Source organism: Chaetomium tenue, assembly GCF_020726465.1.
Source record: "Chaetomium tenue strain MPI-SDFR-AT-0079 chromosome Unknown F5144scaffold_5, whole genome shotgun sequence".
NCBI classification, from domain to species: Eukaryota; Fungi; Ascomycota; class Sordariomycetes; order Sordariales; family Chaetomiaceae; genus Chaetomium; species Chaetomium tenue.
In genome coordinates this window covers 3,854,244-3,870,965 of record NW_027117333.1, presented here as the reverse complement: position 1 = coordinate 3,870,965, position 16,722 = coordinate 3,854,244, and the positions used below count along the sequence as shown (strand labels likewise).

Below are 16,722 nucleotides of genomic sequence, written 5' to 3'. Positions count from 1 at the left end.
TATTCACCCCAGCTCATCCTAGCTTGACCTTTCCCGTTTGGTTTACACAGCAGGCCTCCCAGCAGCCTTCCTTTCATCAACAACAACCCATGGATTCTAGACAAAAGGCGGATCAGCCCACAGCGGCCGACAGACGGAAGAAGCCTGAACAACCTGCCGAGAAACGCCCAGAGCCCAGATACCATGTTTACATTCGGCTGCCCTTCGACCGCGGCGACTTCGTCGACCCAGGAACGGTGAGCTTCGCACTGTGTTCGTTTAGAGGCGAGCCTCCTTGACTGACTTGTTCGCCAAAAGGTGAACTGGAGCGAGAAGAAGTCCGAGGCGTTGTGGGGTATTTTGTCTGATTCCCTGTCTGATAATGTCGACTGTAAGTCAGGCCTCATCCGATGCATTGCTGGGTTGCTGACCGTCTTGCCCAGGGACCAAACTGTGAGGCTTCTCGGTTTGTTATCGCATAGCCCAATACTGACACAGTGCCAGCGCCGGCGAGTTTGACGTGACTGTCGATTTTCTCCTTCAGATGGCCACCTACCTGACAGAGCGGCATACTTCTCAACTCCGAGCACATATGCTGAAGGCTGCCGCTGCCAGGGGTTCTAACGCCCCATCGCCGGTGCCTGGCGCCGAGCCTTCGGGGAGTTATCAGATCGCTGTAGACTCCATGAGACGTGGCAGCCTGGGAGCCGGTCGCGCTCCTTCAGCTCTTTCGATGCGCAAGGATACGGCCATGCTGACTTCGAAGAATGAAGAGGAACACGGCGCTCCTGGTGTTGCTGCCGCTGCGCTCTCCGTCAAGACCGCTTTCCCCGTTCGGCCTGAAAGTTCTCGAAACTCGTCCTCTAACACCAGTGTCCCGTCCTCCCATACCCAACCGAGCCAGCTAGCCGGTAGGCCGGGGACAGCCACCCGGTTAAGTGACCCACAGAGACACCGGCTTTCATACCTCTCGATTCCTCACGCCCAGCAATCACCACAACAACGGCCAAAGGAGGAAAACGACACCGAGATTCCCCCACAAAGCCCAGTGGCCTCAGCCTCACCGTCATCACCATCCTCTTCGATATCTTCAGACAGCCCCGTAGAAAGCCGCATCATCCGCCGCCCGCCACGCTTCCAATCCAAAGACCCCCGGACCGGCGGCAACAATCCGTTCGGGGGCGACGATGATGATGACGACGACGACGACGACGACGACGGTGAGCTCGCCTTTCTCCCATACAACCCCCAGGGAGGCCCCTCAGCCAACGGCACGGGAAGCAACAGCGGCCAAGACCTAGGGGCCACGCTGCGCGGGAACACCATGCGCGACCTTGCCGGGCGGGGGCGTCAGGCGGCAGCAGGAACAGTAAGCGACGATGCCAGCCAGTCGCAATCCCAAACATCGGACTCATCGATTGGGTCGGCAGCTGTAATTCAAGTCCCCCGAAGGCCAGCGACAGCGGGGCCGACTGCTGATGGACGGCGAGTACCGGTCGCTGCCCACCAGCATGGCCCACTCTCACCGCGACGGACGGCCGAGTTAGCTGCGGCGGGACGCCAGGGAGGCAGCCGGGTGAAGGGGGCCTCCAGGGAGGGGAGTGATGGAACGCCCAGTATGGGGAGCAGTTTTAGTGATTTAGATGGTGAGTGCTCTCTCTCTGCCTCTTGTAGTTGTTTTGGATGGACAGTGGTGACCGCTAACGGCTTAGTAGATGCTTCGGTCACACAATCGGCACTCGAGGAAGCCCTGGCTAGCCGTATGCAGGATGGCACGATTGGCAGCCGGATGAGTGTCATCGGAGGCACCATCGGGCACGCCTTCAGGAGCCGGTACTTGCCCAACCCGAATCGACAATGAAAACCCCGCCAACACAACCCTAATTGAATGATTTATTCCTGGAAAGCGATGAGCCGTGGAGTCTAGCGTGGTGTTTTCTGGTTTGCTTTCTTGGGAAAGATGTTAGGCGCCTTTGGCATGGCCAGCGAGTTTGCAGTGTATTGTAAGTTGCGTTGGTCATTGGACTGTATTACACGGACTGTGGCTCGGAATCTCTATTTTGTTTTTACGACCGAAGCCAGTGAACAGGATGGCTAAGCTCGGCTTTACGCACTACTTCTAGCGCTCCGATCATCATTTGGGCGGGTTTTGTGGCCGGCTTCTCGAAGAATGGGGATAGGTCACTCTGCTTTTCCGTGCTCCCACTTTTGCTTGCTTTCTCATTCCATTCTTCTTGTTCTAGTGACGTGCAAAGGGAATCTTGGGAAGAAGTGTATTCTTTTCCTCGTTTTTTTGTTCCTTTCCTTTTGAGAAGCTTGGTGCTTTCTTAGTTACCTATGACGACAATATGCAACCCCTGCACACCCTCGGCCAGTCAAGCTCGCGTCACACTCACCAAACAGCCATAAGGGAATGAAGTGGTAAGGTTGGTTTGCAGCAGGTACGGGCCAGAGTCTCGAGCCTCGATCGCGCGAAAAGTCCTAAAGAACTTGAACAGAGTGTAGGCAATCTGAGTAAGGGCGAATTGCTGGCCAAGACAGATCCGCGGCCCACCACTAAACGGGATGTACTCCCAGCTGAAGCTTGCAGTCAGCAGCCGGGGCATATATTTCGTATGGAGGCGGACAGATTTGGGGGGGGGGGGGGGGTATCTATACCTGGCTCGAAGATCGGACTCCCATCGCTCCGGGCGGAACTCGTCAGCATCTGGCCCGAACACGTCCTTGTTCCGGTGCAGTCCGTGGCTTGACCACCGCACCGGAGTACCTTTCGCAATAAGAATCGGTTGGCTTCCGTCTTTACCACCCCCTCGTGGTAGGATGGTCTCCTTGTTTGCCATCCTAGAGTTCGTTGCTACGGGGCTGAAGAGACGTAGCGCTAAACGCGAGGTGCCAGGGGTTAATTTGGGAGTGCAGTTGGGAAAGGGGCACCCAAGGCTTACCCTCTTTGATAACGTTGTTTAGATACTTCATATGTTTGAGTTGCTCCCATGTTGGCGTCTCCTCACCCACGCTCCCGATCTCCTCCCTCAGTTTCTCTACCACGCGAGGATTTCGTGCCAAGAAGTAAAACACAGATGACATGGCGGTCGCGGTGGTATCCCGTCCGGCAATGAGGATGGAAAGGATTTGGTCAACCGTGTATTCCTCGGGGGGCTCGGCCTTGAGAAGTTCGTCGAGAAAGACATAGCTTCGGTCTCTCACCCCGCCTCCCTCTCCCTCTTTCTCGGCAACTGCTCTTTCCAGGTAGAACCGGACGTACTCCCGCAATCCCTGAACCGCTTTCTGAAGTTTGCGGTGTGGCAGGTGGTACAAAATGGGTCCGAGACGGGCCTTCTTAGCGCTCTCCCGGCCGGCGTATTCGAAATCCCGGACAAATTTCTGGGCCTCTGGCGAAGCCTTAGTCAGTAGGTTGGTCGAGTAACCGAGCAGGAAATCCGTGGATGAGTCCATGGTCATGTCGAGTAGGAGGCCCTGAATGTCGAAAGTGGTACCCTCGGCGGAGATTGCAGCCAGCATGTTCCTAATATGCCGATCGAAGCAGTGGAGGTCGGCGACCTGATCCCGAACAAAGGAAGGCTTTAGCATAGACCGTGCCCTATGCCACGGCTCGCCGTTGCTATTGAAGATGCTATCCGGGCCGAGGACTGGAAGTGTAGAGAGGAGTCTGGGCCCGTCGATGGGCCAGTCTTCCATCTTGGTGCCGAGGATCGTCTTGATATTCTCGGCTTCGTTGGTCACGAGCAGCCACTTTCCCAGGAGGAGAGTGGAATAAGTGGTCCCGCATGATGCGAAACGGCTGGAGTAGAGGTCCAGAAGCGTGTGGTTTCTTAGGGCATGTAGCGCCTCAAAAAAAGCATCCAGCCCGAAGATTGGGTCCTTGTGCGGGTAGGCCGCCACTTGCCCACAGCCCAAGGCGCGCGCACGGCATTCAAACCGATACTTGTTAATCAGGGATAGATTTATCTTAACAGTAAGGATGGCCAGGCCAGCAAAGAGAAGACAAGAATATAACTTAAGGTTGCGATTCTCGATGATGAGCCAGGAGTAGGAGCGCAACAGGAGCCAGGTCGAGAGTGGCAGGCTGAGAGAAGCCAACGAAAAAGGGCCCATGTTTGAAAGGATTGTATGATACGATTATTGACCTCGAACTGCTCTTTTTCGTTCAAAAGGGAAAGGTGAGGACGGCGCCTGGTGTTGAGACGCTGATTTAGTTATGTATTCCCTGTTTGGTCCCGCTTTGCCCCCCCTCTTTGGCCTTCCCATTTGACCTGAGACCTTGCTTGCATGTGACTGATCATCATGGGGTCGTCCGATGTGTGACGTTTCGTTGACTGTATTGTCACCGTCACCGTCACTGTGCGCCCCTCTATCAAAACTGGACTGTTACCTCGATAGGAAGGTTATCGAGGGATAAATTTTACCCCTGTTATTACTGCTACCTGGGTTCGCCGGGGGCATCGGATGTGACGCAGGCAATTGTTTTCGGGTGACTTAGACTGCCACCTCACCATACCTTACCTATCCAACCCCGCCATTAACTCGTAGGTGCGTATCGAGCTACCTTGCACTGTACACAGTACTTGGGTACCTACCTAGACACTACCTAGGTATTGAGTGTTGCCGAGGCAGTTACTTCAGACGAGTGGCATGTGCCCACAAACTAAACTGTATGATACCTTGGAGGGTTTGACGACTGAGTTGAACAAAATATTGCTACATACCACGCTGTTCATCTTGATATTGGAAATCTTAAAACAGCTCATCCTCCTCCCACGAGGTTTCCATGCAATGGACCCGACCTGCGGCCCTACTCCTGCTCCCCATCCGGGGTGCCGTTTCTCTATGAGAGGTAGTAATGAGTCGGGGATATGAGTAGCTCTGACAGGTATTGTTGAAATCTAAAACCGTGCCACTCGGGCGTGCAGCTTCCACAACTGACGGCTCGGACCGCGCACCCCTCCAATTATGATGCACTTTTGGGACGGGGTGCTGACTGAGTTGCGTCGTACGAGCACAATAATGCATTGCCAGGCCTTCCCCATTTCCGGACTCTTCTTGTTGCTGTTGGTATTGCCTCGCCTCGCCGCCGCAAGACCGGTCCACACCTTTCTCTTTTGATTGACTGCTACTTTGCCGTCGCAGTGTTAACAGACTACGGCTCCAACTGCCGGCCTTGACCAGTGTTATTCGAAGCCTTGCAAGCCGTTCTGAGGGCGACGAGCGGTCATTCTCGTCTATCAGGACAAAGAAGCCCCCCGCAACCAGCCCCAAGATGGCCAAGATTGTGAGAACATACGCTCCAGCCCTCTCGGCGGTTGAAATGGGCGGAAATGCCCGGTCCTTCCGCCCGACATCGGCGCCGCCCGCGCCCGGGTCGCCCACACTCGTGCCGCCGTCCCAGTCCGTCACCGGCGACGGGGAATGCTGAATCGTGTTTGCTAGGACGACTTCCATGGCCGCCATTTGCTGGCCGACCCCTGTGTTGTTGTCCCATTTCCCCGTGTTCCACTTCAAGCCGCACATGCGCCCGTTGCCACCGCCGGTGCAAGTCGAGACAGCCGCGATGGCCGATGACTCCAGTAGGGGCTTTACGCGGTTGTATGTCCAGGGCGCCCACTTGGTGGTCGCCGCCATCCAACGGGAGAGGTAGGCCTTGAAGCTCTGTTGGTCGAGGTCGCATAGATCAACGGGCTCACAGGCCACCTCGGTCATGATGTTTTTGTCATTTCCTGTAAAGAAGACCTGGGTGCCGTTGAGAAGGCCATCGATTCGCTTGCGCCAGGTCTCGGCTTGGGCAGGGCTGGTGCTGTAGTTATACATGGCGGCAGCTCCTAACAGGAAGGCTCCAGCGTTGTAGGTCCATTGGTAGGGAGTGATCACGGAACAGTCCTCGACGTGCATACCGTCGTAGATGGAGTATGTTCTTGAATCCAGAAGCTGCGTGGCAACCATCCAATCCCAGGTCCGATCGGCCCAGTCCGCGTATGACTGGTTCCCGGTGTACCGAGCGAGGCGTGCGGCAATGTTGAAGAAGCAGGCTTGGGAGATGGAATTCTTGTAATTGTATCCGTTGTTCCAGGGGAAGATCTGCCATCGCAAGCCGCCGCCACAGTCCTGGTTCTCCCAACGGGCCGCTTGCGTGTTGAAGACGGCTTGAGCGAGGGCCAACCATTGAGGTTTTCCCGCTGGCGGATTTTGGAAGTTGTTTTCTGCTGCTGTCAGTACGGCCATGCCCCAAAACCCCTGGTCATCATTTCCCTCGGTCATGGTCTGATTCGGCGGCATGTAATCGTTGTTCGGTCCGACTTGGAAAAGCAATCCTTCTTCAGCAACATCGTTCCATCGCGTGTCGCCTGTGTAGTACCTTCAAGTTTCGAGCCAATATTAGCCCCGTCGAAGATTGTCAGGGCAAGGTCTACTCGTGGTTTGCGGGTTGTTTTGCCCAGATTGATGTAAACGAGGAGACCTTTTAAGGCAGGGAACATACCAGTAGTCTACCAGCGAGCCCATAAGAGCGCCCGCTTCCCACCCTAAGCACGAAATATGGTCAGCAAAGCCGCCTCGGGAGAGCTGCATGGTCTTTTGGCTTACAATAGTATGGCTTGGGCAAGAGCCCAGGAACTCCCCCCAGATCGTTCCCTGTATAAAATGACATCATGTCTTCGACCATTGAACCCGCAATGGTCGCCATAGAATCTGCGGTCGTCAGTGATGTATTTTTATTTCGTAGGAACTTCTATCGTTCTCAAATTGTAATATCTCACCTTTTGAGTTCAAGTCAAGTTTGTACGCCTCTGTGAGCCAACCGTTAACTAGTAGAGCTGATGCCAGGAACCCTCGCCATCCTCGCGTGGTTTTGTAGCGCTGCCCATAACGACCTACGTAGGAGGTTCTAATACTGAGAAGCATCGGCAAGGTTGAAAACTAACAATAGTGATGACATGGGCTGTCGAGCAGCCGTCATTACGGTGAGAGAGAAAGAGAAGAAATAGAACTGTACCATCCCATCATCTGAAGAATGGCCATCAGATTACCTCTGTAATTACGCAACACAAACCAGTTGCGGGAAAGCGCTGGCGATAACCATGATCGCACATCCATGTCGGATTCTAGGTTGAACGAGCTTTGGAAGTTCAGACAAAAATGTCATGACAATGGAAGATATTAAATAGTCGGTAAAGTACAAGCCACCACCGGCCGAAGTCGGGTGTTATTTCGAGACTGCGAAGTCATTCCAAAGCACTTTAGTCCCTCAACGAGGTGGGTACTTTTCTTCTTGGGTTCCATAGGTGCTTTCGCTTTCAACTTCTTTGTTGTTGGAAACAGCCCTTGCAGTGCGTGAGTGCTAACTTCACCTGCCAAGCGCGCTTGAAGATCCGGGGAAAAGGCCCCATCGATCCATTGTGCTGATCCCTGCTAGCCGGTCCTCGAGACCCACAAGGCGTTGAGCCAAGAGAATTACGTAACATCACCTGTCAATTTGCCAGTCCTCGGGGTTCCTTTGGTCGATCCCTGGCCCACTTTCGGTTGCCTGCCCAGACTCGCCAGACTGGTTCAATTCCCTTGTCTCTCCAACATCCGCCTCGACCCTCTCGCTCAAAACGCTGCAACATCCCAACGACGCAACGACGTTCCTCGAAAGATGGCGGCCCCAGGAGTTCTGGATCCGACCAAGGCCGGTCAATATCCTGTTATTCTCAGTGATGCCTTGCTGGGCAAGTCATCCAAGGAGACCTACACAGGCATAAGATGTGAGTTCCTTCCGCCTCCCCGACCATCGCTCGAGGGGGCTTCTTTTCGCACTCCCTGGCAAGCGCTGACTTTCCGCTCCCTCGTAGACAACCACCGACCAACACTCTCATCCGATACCGCACCCAACACAGCGCGCCTCAAGAAATCCGCCAAGGACGACTCTTACAACATCGGGTTCGACGACCAAGGAGACAAGTACCAATACAATGGTGTCCGTACCACCGACGATGGCAACTACGTCCTCATTTTCGACCCTGCTCGCAAAGCCTTTGTATTGCACCGAGTTGACTCGACCTTCCACATGAACATTACCCGCATGCCGACCGACAACAACGCCGAAAGCCTGCGCCAACAGTTTCCTCAGCTCGAAGTCAAGACCGCCGATTCAACAAGGAAGCCGAGAGGGAAAGTCCCAGAGAAGGCTAGCAACAGCCGGCCGAACACGGCCAAGGCCGCTCCCACGAAAGCCAAGGGCGGGAGGAACCTTGCCGCCGGAGACACGCCAAAATCGAAAGCGAGCGGCCAACCGGAAAAGAACAAGACGGTGGAACTGACGCTCCCCGATCTCAGTGCGGCGGCTGCCAACCCCAAGAAGCAACCCTCGACATCTCAGTCAGGACAAGAAAAGAAGCCCAAGCGCCCTGCTCTGTCCCCCGTCGAGTCGGAAGAAGACGACGATGACGACGACGGTGGCCTAACGGTCGAGTACCCCGAGGGCAACCCAGCCGCGTTCCGCGCCCCCAGCCAATACATGCCGACTTTCCCTTCTGTGACGAGGCGGTTTTCCGAGTTCGCTAACGAGAGGGAGTCGGACGACGACGATTTTGATACCACCATGGCCGGCGGGTATGACGCCGGGTTGCCTGAGGAGGAAGGATACGCCGGGGACGAGTACGAGGAAGAGGATGAGGAAGAACCGTCGCGCCGACCAGCTAGCCCCGCCAGGCCTTTCCAGTTGGAGATGCCCACCGCCGTCGAACCGGATCGGTACACGTTTGATGATGGAGACGAGGACGAAGACGAGGACGGCGACGATGCTTTGGAGCAGGACATTGGAGATCTCGAGGCAGCGCTGATGAGAGAGTTTGAGCAGGCCGAAGGTGGTCATGAGAGCGATAGTTCAGTGAGCGAGGAGGAGTGAGGTTCAACGGCATCTGCAAACCGTCTTTTCCTGCTCTCTGTTTTCTTTTATATCTCTAGGATTGGCGTGTATGGCGTTGCGGTTTATATCGGCTGGTACGACGGTCAGTACCATTGGTTTCTAGCGAAACACTCGGGCCTGTTCAGGGAGAATAGCGTAGCTGGCAATAGTGTTGGCGGCGGTTCATTCGTGCATTTGTGTTTTGTTTTGCGACTGAATGGAGTTAGCAGGCGTGCCAGGATACCACTTGATCTCAAGTTTGATAGACTTCAGTTTGTTTGACAACGTATGGTTTCTCTGTTGGAAATGGCGTGGCTCGATTGGTGCGTCATATAGATAATATATTGGTGATAGTAGTTGCATCTGGAAAGGATACCAGTGGTGACACCAACCACTGCCATTTGCTCTCCGTCGTTACTGATGCCCCATTCCCGCTATAACGCTTCCCGCCGAGCCCTTTACGTTATCCCCTGATATTCGCGGCAGGGTATCTTATCGATATTAGCATTTTTAGGCAGAGCGGAACCGAAGAAAGGACAAAAGAAGCGGTCTAGGAGTTACAGAAAGAGAGTCCTAATGTGGAAATGTAGAAAATTACTCCCCGGTCTTCATGCCCAGCATAACATCAACGGCGATACCTACCTAGGTAGGTTATCATAGCGCGCTCCATGATCCACACAAGATCTTATGAGATATCCCTAGCCACCCCCTGGGCTGCTGCTAAAGCATTGATCCACAACGCCGCCCCTGTGGCGATACCAGAACCTTCACCGGAGCCCCTAGCCCACGGCAATTACAGCCATCATCGCCATATTTCTCTCTCACTTAATCCCCTATCACACACGGGTCAACTGCTGTTCCCCGACCCCACCCCTCCATTGTCAAATCAATGGCATCATCTCTCCCTATGTTGGTTCCCATCGCAGTGTCCAGCCCACCCTCCTCATCGCCGCGCAACGTTTCCGTGTCCGAAAGCTCGTCCAAATCCATCATGTCGTAGTCCCGGTTCTCATCCTTGGCGGCTTGGTTTAACTGGCGGACGACATCGCTTAGTCTATGGGCGGAGGGGTTGCTGGTGTTGTTGACAGGGTTCTGCGTATTGTTATTGTCCTCGAGACAGATGTACTTCTCTGGAGAAACATCACCGGGTAATCCGGCGCGAGGGCTGCGTCGGGCGGAAGGGTCGAACCCGTCTTGAACCAACAACCAATCGACAAGGTGGTCATACAGAACTTTGACAACCGAAGGGGCGAAGGCGTTGCCGATTTGCTTCTTGATATATGCCCCCTCAAACTTGTGCCAGGTCGGGAACCCCTGGAGCACAGCATATTCGAGTAGGGTGAAATCCCGCTCACCATCCCAGTGGTAGTTCTGACCACCGTTTGTGGTGATGGTTTTTGCGAGCTTTGTCGCATCCCAAGGCACCTTTGGCGGGTTGAACCTCTTGCTAAGATGGGGTTCGTGGAGCTTGTGGACGAGGTTTGGTGAAATTGACGACAGCACTGATTTTGGAGTAGCCCAGGGTTTTAACCCACAAGTGCCGTCCTTGTTGTGGGTTGGGGGCGGGAAGGGGGGGAGCCTTTCCCCGGGAGCTGAGCCGATCATGATCAGTCGCTTTCGCAACTGTGGTACGCCATAACTTGCAAGTGGCACAATCTTCCACCTGACCGAATACCCGAGCCTGGTGAAGCCGTGGAGGAAGGTATTGAAAAATCCTTTGAACTTCGGACTTAGGATTCCGAAGGTCTGCTCCACGGTGAACAGCCTGGGCCTGTGGTTTTCGATGAGGTGTGTACCTGAGAATAAGACCGCGATGTTGTGTTCGTCGTTCTTTCCTGCCACAGTGTGTGCTGGCGACCAGAATTGACATGGCGGCGACAGATGCAAAATATCGACGCACCAATGCGTATCGCGCGAGGTGATGAAGCTGGTGACATCCATATCGTATATCCGGCTTTGGCGAAAGTTGCTTCTGAGGGACTCCACAGCGGGCGCCCAGTGGTCTACTGCAAATAGCAATTGAACCCCTGCGCGCTCGATACCTCGTGAAGCCCCTCCTGCGCCAGAAAAAACATCGCCCGCCGTATAGCGTTGACCGGGAGAGAGGTTTGTGGGCCGGACGTGGCCTAACGAGCCTGATTCAAGGTCCAGCACCGGATGGCTTGATCCGCAGGGGTTATGTGAGCCTCCCAGAACCTTGCCGCCGCGCCATCGATTCAGGTTATTCGCGTTGGACATTTTAAAGTCCGGATCGGCATCCTCCTCGCAAATCCTCACCAAGGCCCACTCGTGCGGTTTGTCGTTGCCGCCGTGATAGCAAACATCATACTGGTATCTGCAGACGAGGACCGAGTTTTGCTCCACCCATCTTCTTCCCTTGGTGACGTATTCGAAGTCACTGAATCGGTGCTCGGGGAAAGGCGCACTCGTGACCCGGAGAGCTCTTACGCGTCGGATGTCGGTCGATTTTACCTCGACCATGGCCTCTTCCTTCCACTGCCTTCCGCTGGAATCGCGAAGCTCGGCAACCATTGCCACCTCGTTGAGCTTCGGGAGCAACATCCCATCTAGCTGCCGGGTGCGTGTAAAACCCCATCCCCGTACCATTGTTTCCGGGCCCAATCCAAGCCTGGTGATGCTGGCAATCCTAACAAACTGGATCTCAAACGCTCCTATAGGGTCTTTGAGCTCTACTGTCATCCCTGGTCGTATCTGAGCCCCATTTTGCAAATGGTAGTTCGTGATCTCTCGTGTGTCCTGCCTCGGAGCCACCGCAGGTCTTCTCTGAGTGGGGGAGTCGTCGCCAGTTAAGTCGACAAATCGGGAAATGTCTTCCTCTAAAGCAATTTCCATGTGGAGCTCCTGGTAGTCGTCTCCAGACGGGCTGCTGCTCCCGGGTCTGCTGCCGCTTGTTTGGCGGGCGTGAGATGCTACCCATTCGGCAAGTCGCCGACCAGTCTGGGCTTCTTCCTCAATTCGCCGAGCCCGGTGGGCAATTTCTTCGAGGTTGTCATCATCGTCAATGACAAGGGGGTTGTGTCGGGCTCCGAGCGAGGCACGCTGGTGGTTTAGAGGTATTCTTCGTGAGTGGGAAGCTAGATGGAGTTAGAAAGTGCTGCCAAGCCAGCTGAACAGGGCGATCTCATACCCATATTTGTGTTGCTTGAGCCTTGATGCTCTAGATTGCACAGGAAACGCGCTAAACACGGTGCCAGCAAATATCCCACGGCAGAGGGCTCGTGAGAATTGAGAAGGGAAAGAGCCAAAGAGCTCAAAATTTAACAATGACCTGAGGAGTGAAGAAATATGGTGCCACAGTTACGGCTGGCATGTAAAAGTCCGGAAGAAACCACTAAGGTAAAGGGTGAGAAGGTAGCTGCGATGAATAATCTGGCGAGAAGTTCGGGGTGGTTGGAGAATCCCGAACGGTGGGGTTCTTTCTTGAGGGTTTCCTTTGAGAAAAATTAGAAGCCCAAAGGTTAGGGATGGCTGTGCGGGTTTTGACGAGTATGTGAGAAGCAAATCTTGGAGAAATCAGAATGGTAGAAGCAGTCGCCCCGGCAATATCATATTTGGGCAAGGCCATATAGGCAGGAAGGCACAATAAGTGATGGCAGTATTTTAACCGAAATTTTGAGATCAAGGAGGCAGCATTGATGACGAAGGGAGCATCGAGAAACTCAACTACACAAGCTTCCGTGATGTTATCACCTAGTCTGGGAATAAAAGGGGCCAAAGAGACACATCAGCGATCAATAACCATACTCCAAAGACAGTAACAATACAAAGAAATTAGCTGAAAAGGCATATTTTCGCTTGTGATAGTCCTGCATAATAAGTCTTAGAAGCTAAACATTGTCGAAGAACGACATGGTAGTTCGATAGTGCAGGATTTGCAGTAGTTCCAAAAGGTCATGAGCTGTTGCTTAAGAATCATGTGGAAAGGACAATAAAAACACATTGTTCGATAACTGTGCTCTATTGAGCAAGCAACTAAAAAAAGGGTCTGGTTGCTGGAAAGGGGTTTCAGGGGTAGGTGATTTTGCAACAACAAAGACCAGAAGATTGGTTGTAAGGACAACGAGGGTTAGGGCTATTAAGGTACCCAACGAGCCACCTGACCTCCAACCCGGAGAAGCTTGCTCCGTTCCGAGCTGTCCAATTGGTGTGAGCTGGCTCCACATCCCGCAACAACTTTTTTTTTTCATCCAACTCGACCATTAACCAACCGGTTCATTCTTTCTCTTCATTTCTTCGAAATCCAGTTAGCCTCCATATTTGGTAGCACACTGATCGAGTGTGGTGAATTCATTGAAAAGGTAAGAATATTCACGCTCGTATTTTATTCCTTATTTAATGATGACTTTTAAATTCGACAAAACCTTGACTGCTGAGACTCGTCTGTGAGGAGAAGAATCATTCTGATGTTTTCCACCCTTTGGACCTTTTCAAAAAGCACATGGTTTCTCGGTCTGGGCTAACCTTTTGTGGCTTTCGTTTAGCTTTTTACTTTTGCCATCCAAACTGTGTCCGTGCCAACACATCTAACCCAGGCTAGAGTGGCTGCACATGTTGGGTTGCTGCGTTTGGTGCTTGGTTGCCAACGTGGGTAGGTAATCACATGTACATACCCCTACATATATATTGCTTAGTTCAGAAATACAAGACGCTACAGAGCTCAGCCATGTGAGTATAACCTGTGTCCTTTTTTGTTCCTTGATGAGTCTGTATGTGACTGATCTCGTCTTCACGTATGTGCAATATTAAAAAGGGGAAGGAACGGTCTCGTCCCCGGTGGCCACGTGACCTACCCGCCGTCTGAACATACTGGCTTCGGGAGGGTAAAAAGGCTAGCGAGACATCTCTTGGGTACCTAGACAGCAAGTATGACAGCCTCCCAAATTGCCATATGTGTTTCGCTAATAACTGGGAAAGTATCAAGCTCAAAGACAGGGCGGATGATGGGCAATGTTGCAAAGCTATGGGCGGGCCTTTTTTGATCGTGCCTTCCTTGAGAGTTGCTTATGTGCTTTTACCTCCCCATTTTGGTTTTGTTCCGCTCATTTTGCCATCCTTGACCGACCTTGGTTCAGTTCTTCAAGGGCTTACTTGGGACGAAGCCCTTGATTTAACCCTTTATTGCTGTGGTTCGATATTTTCCTCTGCCACCTTTCCACATTCATCCACGAGGCCTTGGGAGGAGGCCGAATGATTCCTGAAACATCGTGACAGCGAGTGCAACAGCACATTCGCCTCGTGCTCAGCGGGAAGCACAGAGTCAGTTCTTTCAAGCTTTCTACTTTGTCACTATCACTGACCTAGGTATAACAAGCTCTTTAGGAACGCCTGGCATTTCCATCACCGGCCCGTTCCGATAGACCCCAGAGCCCACCTACATCGGTCGCTCTGGCACAGAATCTTTCAAGAAGCGGCCAGCTACTTCAAGCAGCATCAACAGGTATGGAGGCCTATCGTGTGGCATTAGTCACCTTGCTCCTCAATCTGGCAGCAGCTCATTCCTTCTCTACCATCACCTTCTTCACTGCACAGCAACCCGGGGACTGCTTGACGGGGCACTTTGAGCGCTGCCTAGTGCTTGTTGAGCAAGCCCAATGTCTATATACCTGCCCATTGCTCAACCACCCGCTCTAGCCTCTAGGAGAACCAAGCTTGAATCATGCTAATCTCCTCTAGTTGACCAATTCATTCAAGACCCTCATCCCATTCACGGCTTAACTTACAGCCTACAATGAAGACACGCGCAGCCACGAAGCTTGCCGCCGCCGCTGCTGCTGCTGCAGTTAGCGATGCGGTTGGCATCTCAGGCATACAGACTGAGATAGCACAAGCGTCAGAGAAACCCGCCAGCCCGGAAATGACGGCCAACTCGAAAGCGTCTGGCAAGACCGCCAGGGCTAGCACAAAGCGCAAGCGTGGCGTGAAGAAGCAGTCACAGGCCCTCAGAGGTGGTTGGGTTTTGCCTCATGGAATGGGTGTCGGAGTTACTGGGACAGATGCTTCAAGCCCTGAGAACGCTGAAGACACGTTGTCGGAGTCAGAGCTTGTCGATGCGGCCTCTGATCCAAAGGTTCCCGCTCAGAGTAGCGCTGTCGTGGCTTCACAGCCTAATACCGGCACCAAAAAGGAGGTGCTCAAGCGGACTAGGCAAACCCGCCTATCCCTTCGAGTTACTAAAGCCCAGGCCACGACGGTGAAATTGGAGAAGCAGGATGATGCCCCCATCAAGCAGGAAGACGACCGGCCGAACAAACGTGTGCGGATTACTCTGGTGGCCGATAAGCCGGACGAAGCTCCAGTTGCTAACAAGGCAGCATCGGAACTTGCGGTGATCAAGGCTGAGGAGAAAAAAGCCCTGGACCAGCCCACGCCAAAGGTTCTGATTATCAAAGGCATCACGATCAAGGACAACATTGTTACCAAGTCTGACTCAGCCAAGATTGTCATCGATGCTAGCCAACTGCTGGATCCCAACTTCAGGCGCATTGTCAAAAGAGGCAAAGACAACCCATATGGGCTGACACCGGGGTTCTCGCCTTATCCATACCGCCGGGTTCCTACGCCTGATGCTTGCGAGGAAGTGCATCGGATTTTGACGGAGATGCATGAAAAGGTGACGCAGCCCAAGGAAATGCCCCTGGCTTCTCTTGAGGTTGCCGGATGTGGTGAGGTTCCTTGCGTCCTTGATGCCCTGCTGAGAACCTTGATCAGCGGGAACACCCTCATGGAGCTCGCAAACACAGCCATCCAGAACCTGGTTAGACATTATGGTCGCGGCCAAGTGGGCACTGGCGCTGGGAGCATTAACTGGGACAAAGTCAGGCTGTCCACGCACGCCGAGCTTACACAAGTCATCAAAGTCGCTGGCAATGGACCCAATAGGAGCCAACATATCAAGCGGATCCTCGACATGGTTCATGAGGAGAATCTCCAGCGAGCCAAGATGCAACGCCCCGAAACGGAAGCAGGCCAAGCACAAGCAGTGGCTGAGGCAGGAAAGACCGCACATAACCTTCTCTCGCTCGACCACATGCGTGCCATGAGCAAGGACGAGGCTATGGCTAAATTCCTGAGCTACCCAGGCATTGGAATCAAAACAGCGGCCTGTGTCACATTGTTCTGCTTGCAGAAGCCCTGCTTTGCCGTGGACACACACGTCCACAAGTTCTGCCGCTGGCTGGGTTGGGTTCCCGACAAGGCCGATCCCGACAACTGCTTCCGACACGGGGACTTTATGGTGCCTGACCATCTGAAGTATGGGCTACACCAGCTGTTCATTCGCCACGGCCAGACGTGCTTCAAGTGCAAGAAAGCGACTAAACCGGGTACCAAAGACTGGAACGAGGCACCGGACTGTCCACTCGAGCACTTGTTGGTCCGAAGCAAAGATGAAGCTGGGTCCAAGCCGAAGGAGGTAAAGAAGGTGAAAAAGGCGAATAAGGCGAAGGAGGAAACGAGCTCCGAGTCGGAAGACTCGGAAACCGAGAGTGCATGGACGGAAGAGGAGGAGTAAAGCTTCGTTCTCGTTCACGGTGCCATATCTTGCCTCAAGATACATCATACATACATACCATAAAGAGGCGGATGAGGTTTAGCTCTATTTTATGGGGAATCTCTTGCTGGTTTGATGATTGATCTGCAGGAGTGAGGAAGGGACTCGAGAGCTAGAATCTTCGGGTTCCAACCCGGTACTGCTGAAAGCTCGGGGGTTAGCAGTACTTAGCAGAATATCTCAATCAATTTGTGACAGGGCATCTAGCTCCGTCAAATTCAGACAGCTTCAGCTAATTCCACGTTTAACTCGTTTATATGGTTGCCGGACTTTTAAG

General features: G+C 53.3%; 5 protein-coding genes across 5 annotated transcripts; 3 read left to right on the top strand and 2 right to left on the bottom strand.

Moving 5' to 3' along the window:
- Positions 1 to 18: 18 nt before the first annotated feature.
- Positions 19 to 1,840, top strand: F5144DRAFT_537209 (uncharacterized protein; the record flags this gene model as incomplete). Its single annotated transcript, XM_066787070.1, has 3 exons — positions 19 to 236; positions 478 to 1,625; positions 1,692 to 1,840. The coding sequence occupies exons 1-3, from the start codon at positions 184 to 186 to the stop codon at positions 1,838 to 1,840; spliced, it is 1,350 nt and encodes a 449-aa protein (XP_066642006.1). The 5' UTR covers positions 19 to 183.
- Positions 1,841 to 2,306: 466 nt separating this feature from the next.
- Positions 2,307 to 6,637, bottom strand: F5144DRAFT_594583 (glycosyl hydrolase family 76-domain-containing protein; the record flags this gene model as incomplete). The annotated part of the gene is made up of 8 exons (XM_066790594.1): positions 2,307 to 2,336; positions 2,376 to 2,549; positions 2,607 to 2,857; positions 2,922 to 3,825; positions 4,777 to 4,822; positions 5,279 to 6,346; positions 6,470 to 6,512; positions 6,574 to 6,637. 8 exons carry the CDS (start codon positions 6,635 to 6,637, stop codon positions 2,307 to 2,309), a joined length of 2,580 nt encoding a protein of 859 aa, XP_066642005.1.
- Positions 6,638 to 7,542: 905 nt separating this feature from the next.
- F5144DRAFT_516107 (RNA polymerase II transcription elongation factor-domain-containing protein) lies at positions 7,543 to 9,352 on the top strand. The gene is made up of 2 exons (XM_066786623.1): positions 7,543 to 7,733; positions 7,821 to 9,352. Exons 1-2 carry the CDS (start codon positions 7,625 to 7,627, stop codon positions 8,873 to 8,875), a joined length of 1,164 nt encoding a protein of 387 aa, XP_066642004.1. The 5' UTR covers positions 7,543 to 7,624; the 3' UTR covers positions 8,876 to 9,352.
- Positions 9,353 to 9,539: 187 nt separating this feature from the next.
- Positions 9,540 to 11,974, bottom strand: F5144DRAFT_655112 (S-adenosyl-L-methionine-dependent methyltransferase; the record flags this gene model as incomplete). Its single annotated transcript, XM_066793119.1, has 1 exon — positions 9,540 to 11,974. A coding segment is annotated over one exon (2,274 nt), but the record flags the coding sequence as incomplete, so codon positions are not given.
- Positions 11,975 to 14,750: 2,776 nt separating this feature from the next.
- F5144DRAFT_492887 (DNA glycosylase) lies at positions 14,751 to 16,406 on the top strand (the record flags this gene model as incomplete). The annotated part of the gene is made up of 1 exon (XM_066785946.1): positions 14,751 to 16,406. One exon carries the CDS (start codon positions 14,751 to 14,753, stop codon positions 16,404 to 16,406), a length of 1,656 nt encoding a protein of 551 aa, XP_066642002.1.
- Between the last annotated feature and the right edge of the window lie 316 nt (positions 16,407 to 16,722).

What these genes read in the sequence shown, in the direction of transcription:
- F5144DRAFT_516107 (XM_066786623.1), top strand. Translation starts at nt 7,625, where the DNA reads ATGGCGGCCCCAGGAGTTCTGGATCCGACCAAGGCCGGTCAATATCCT. An exon ending in GACCTACACAGGCATAAGAT is followed by an intron (nt 7,734 to 7,820) that starts GTGAGTTCCTTC and finishes GCTCCCTCGTAG; the next exon opens with ACAACCACCGACCAACACTC.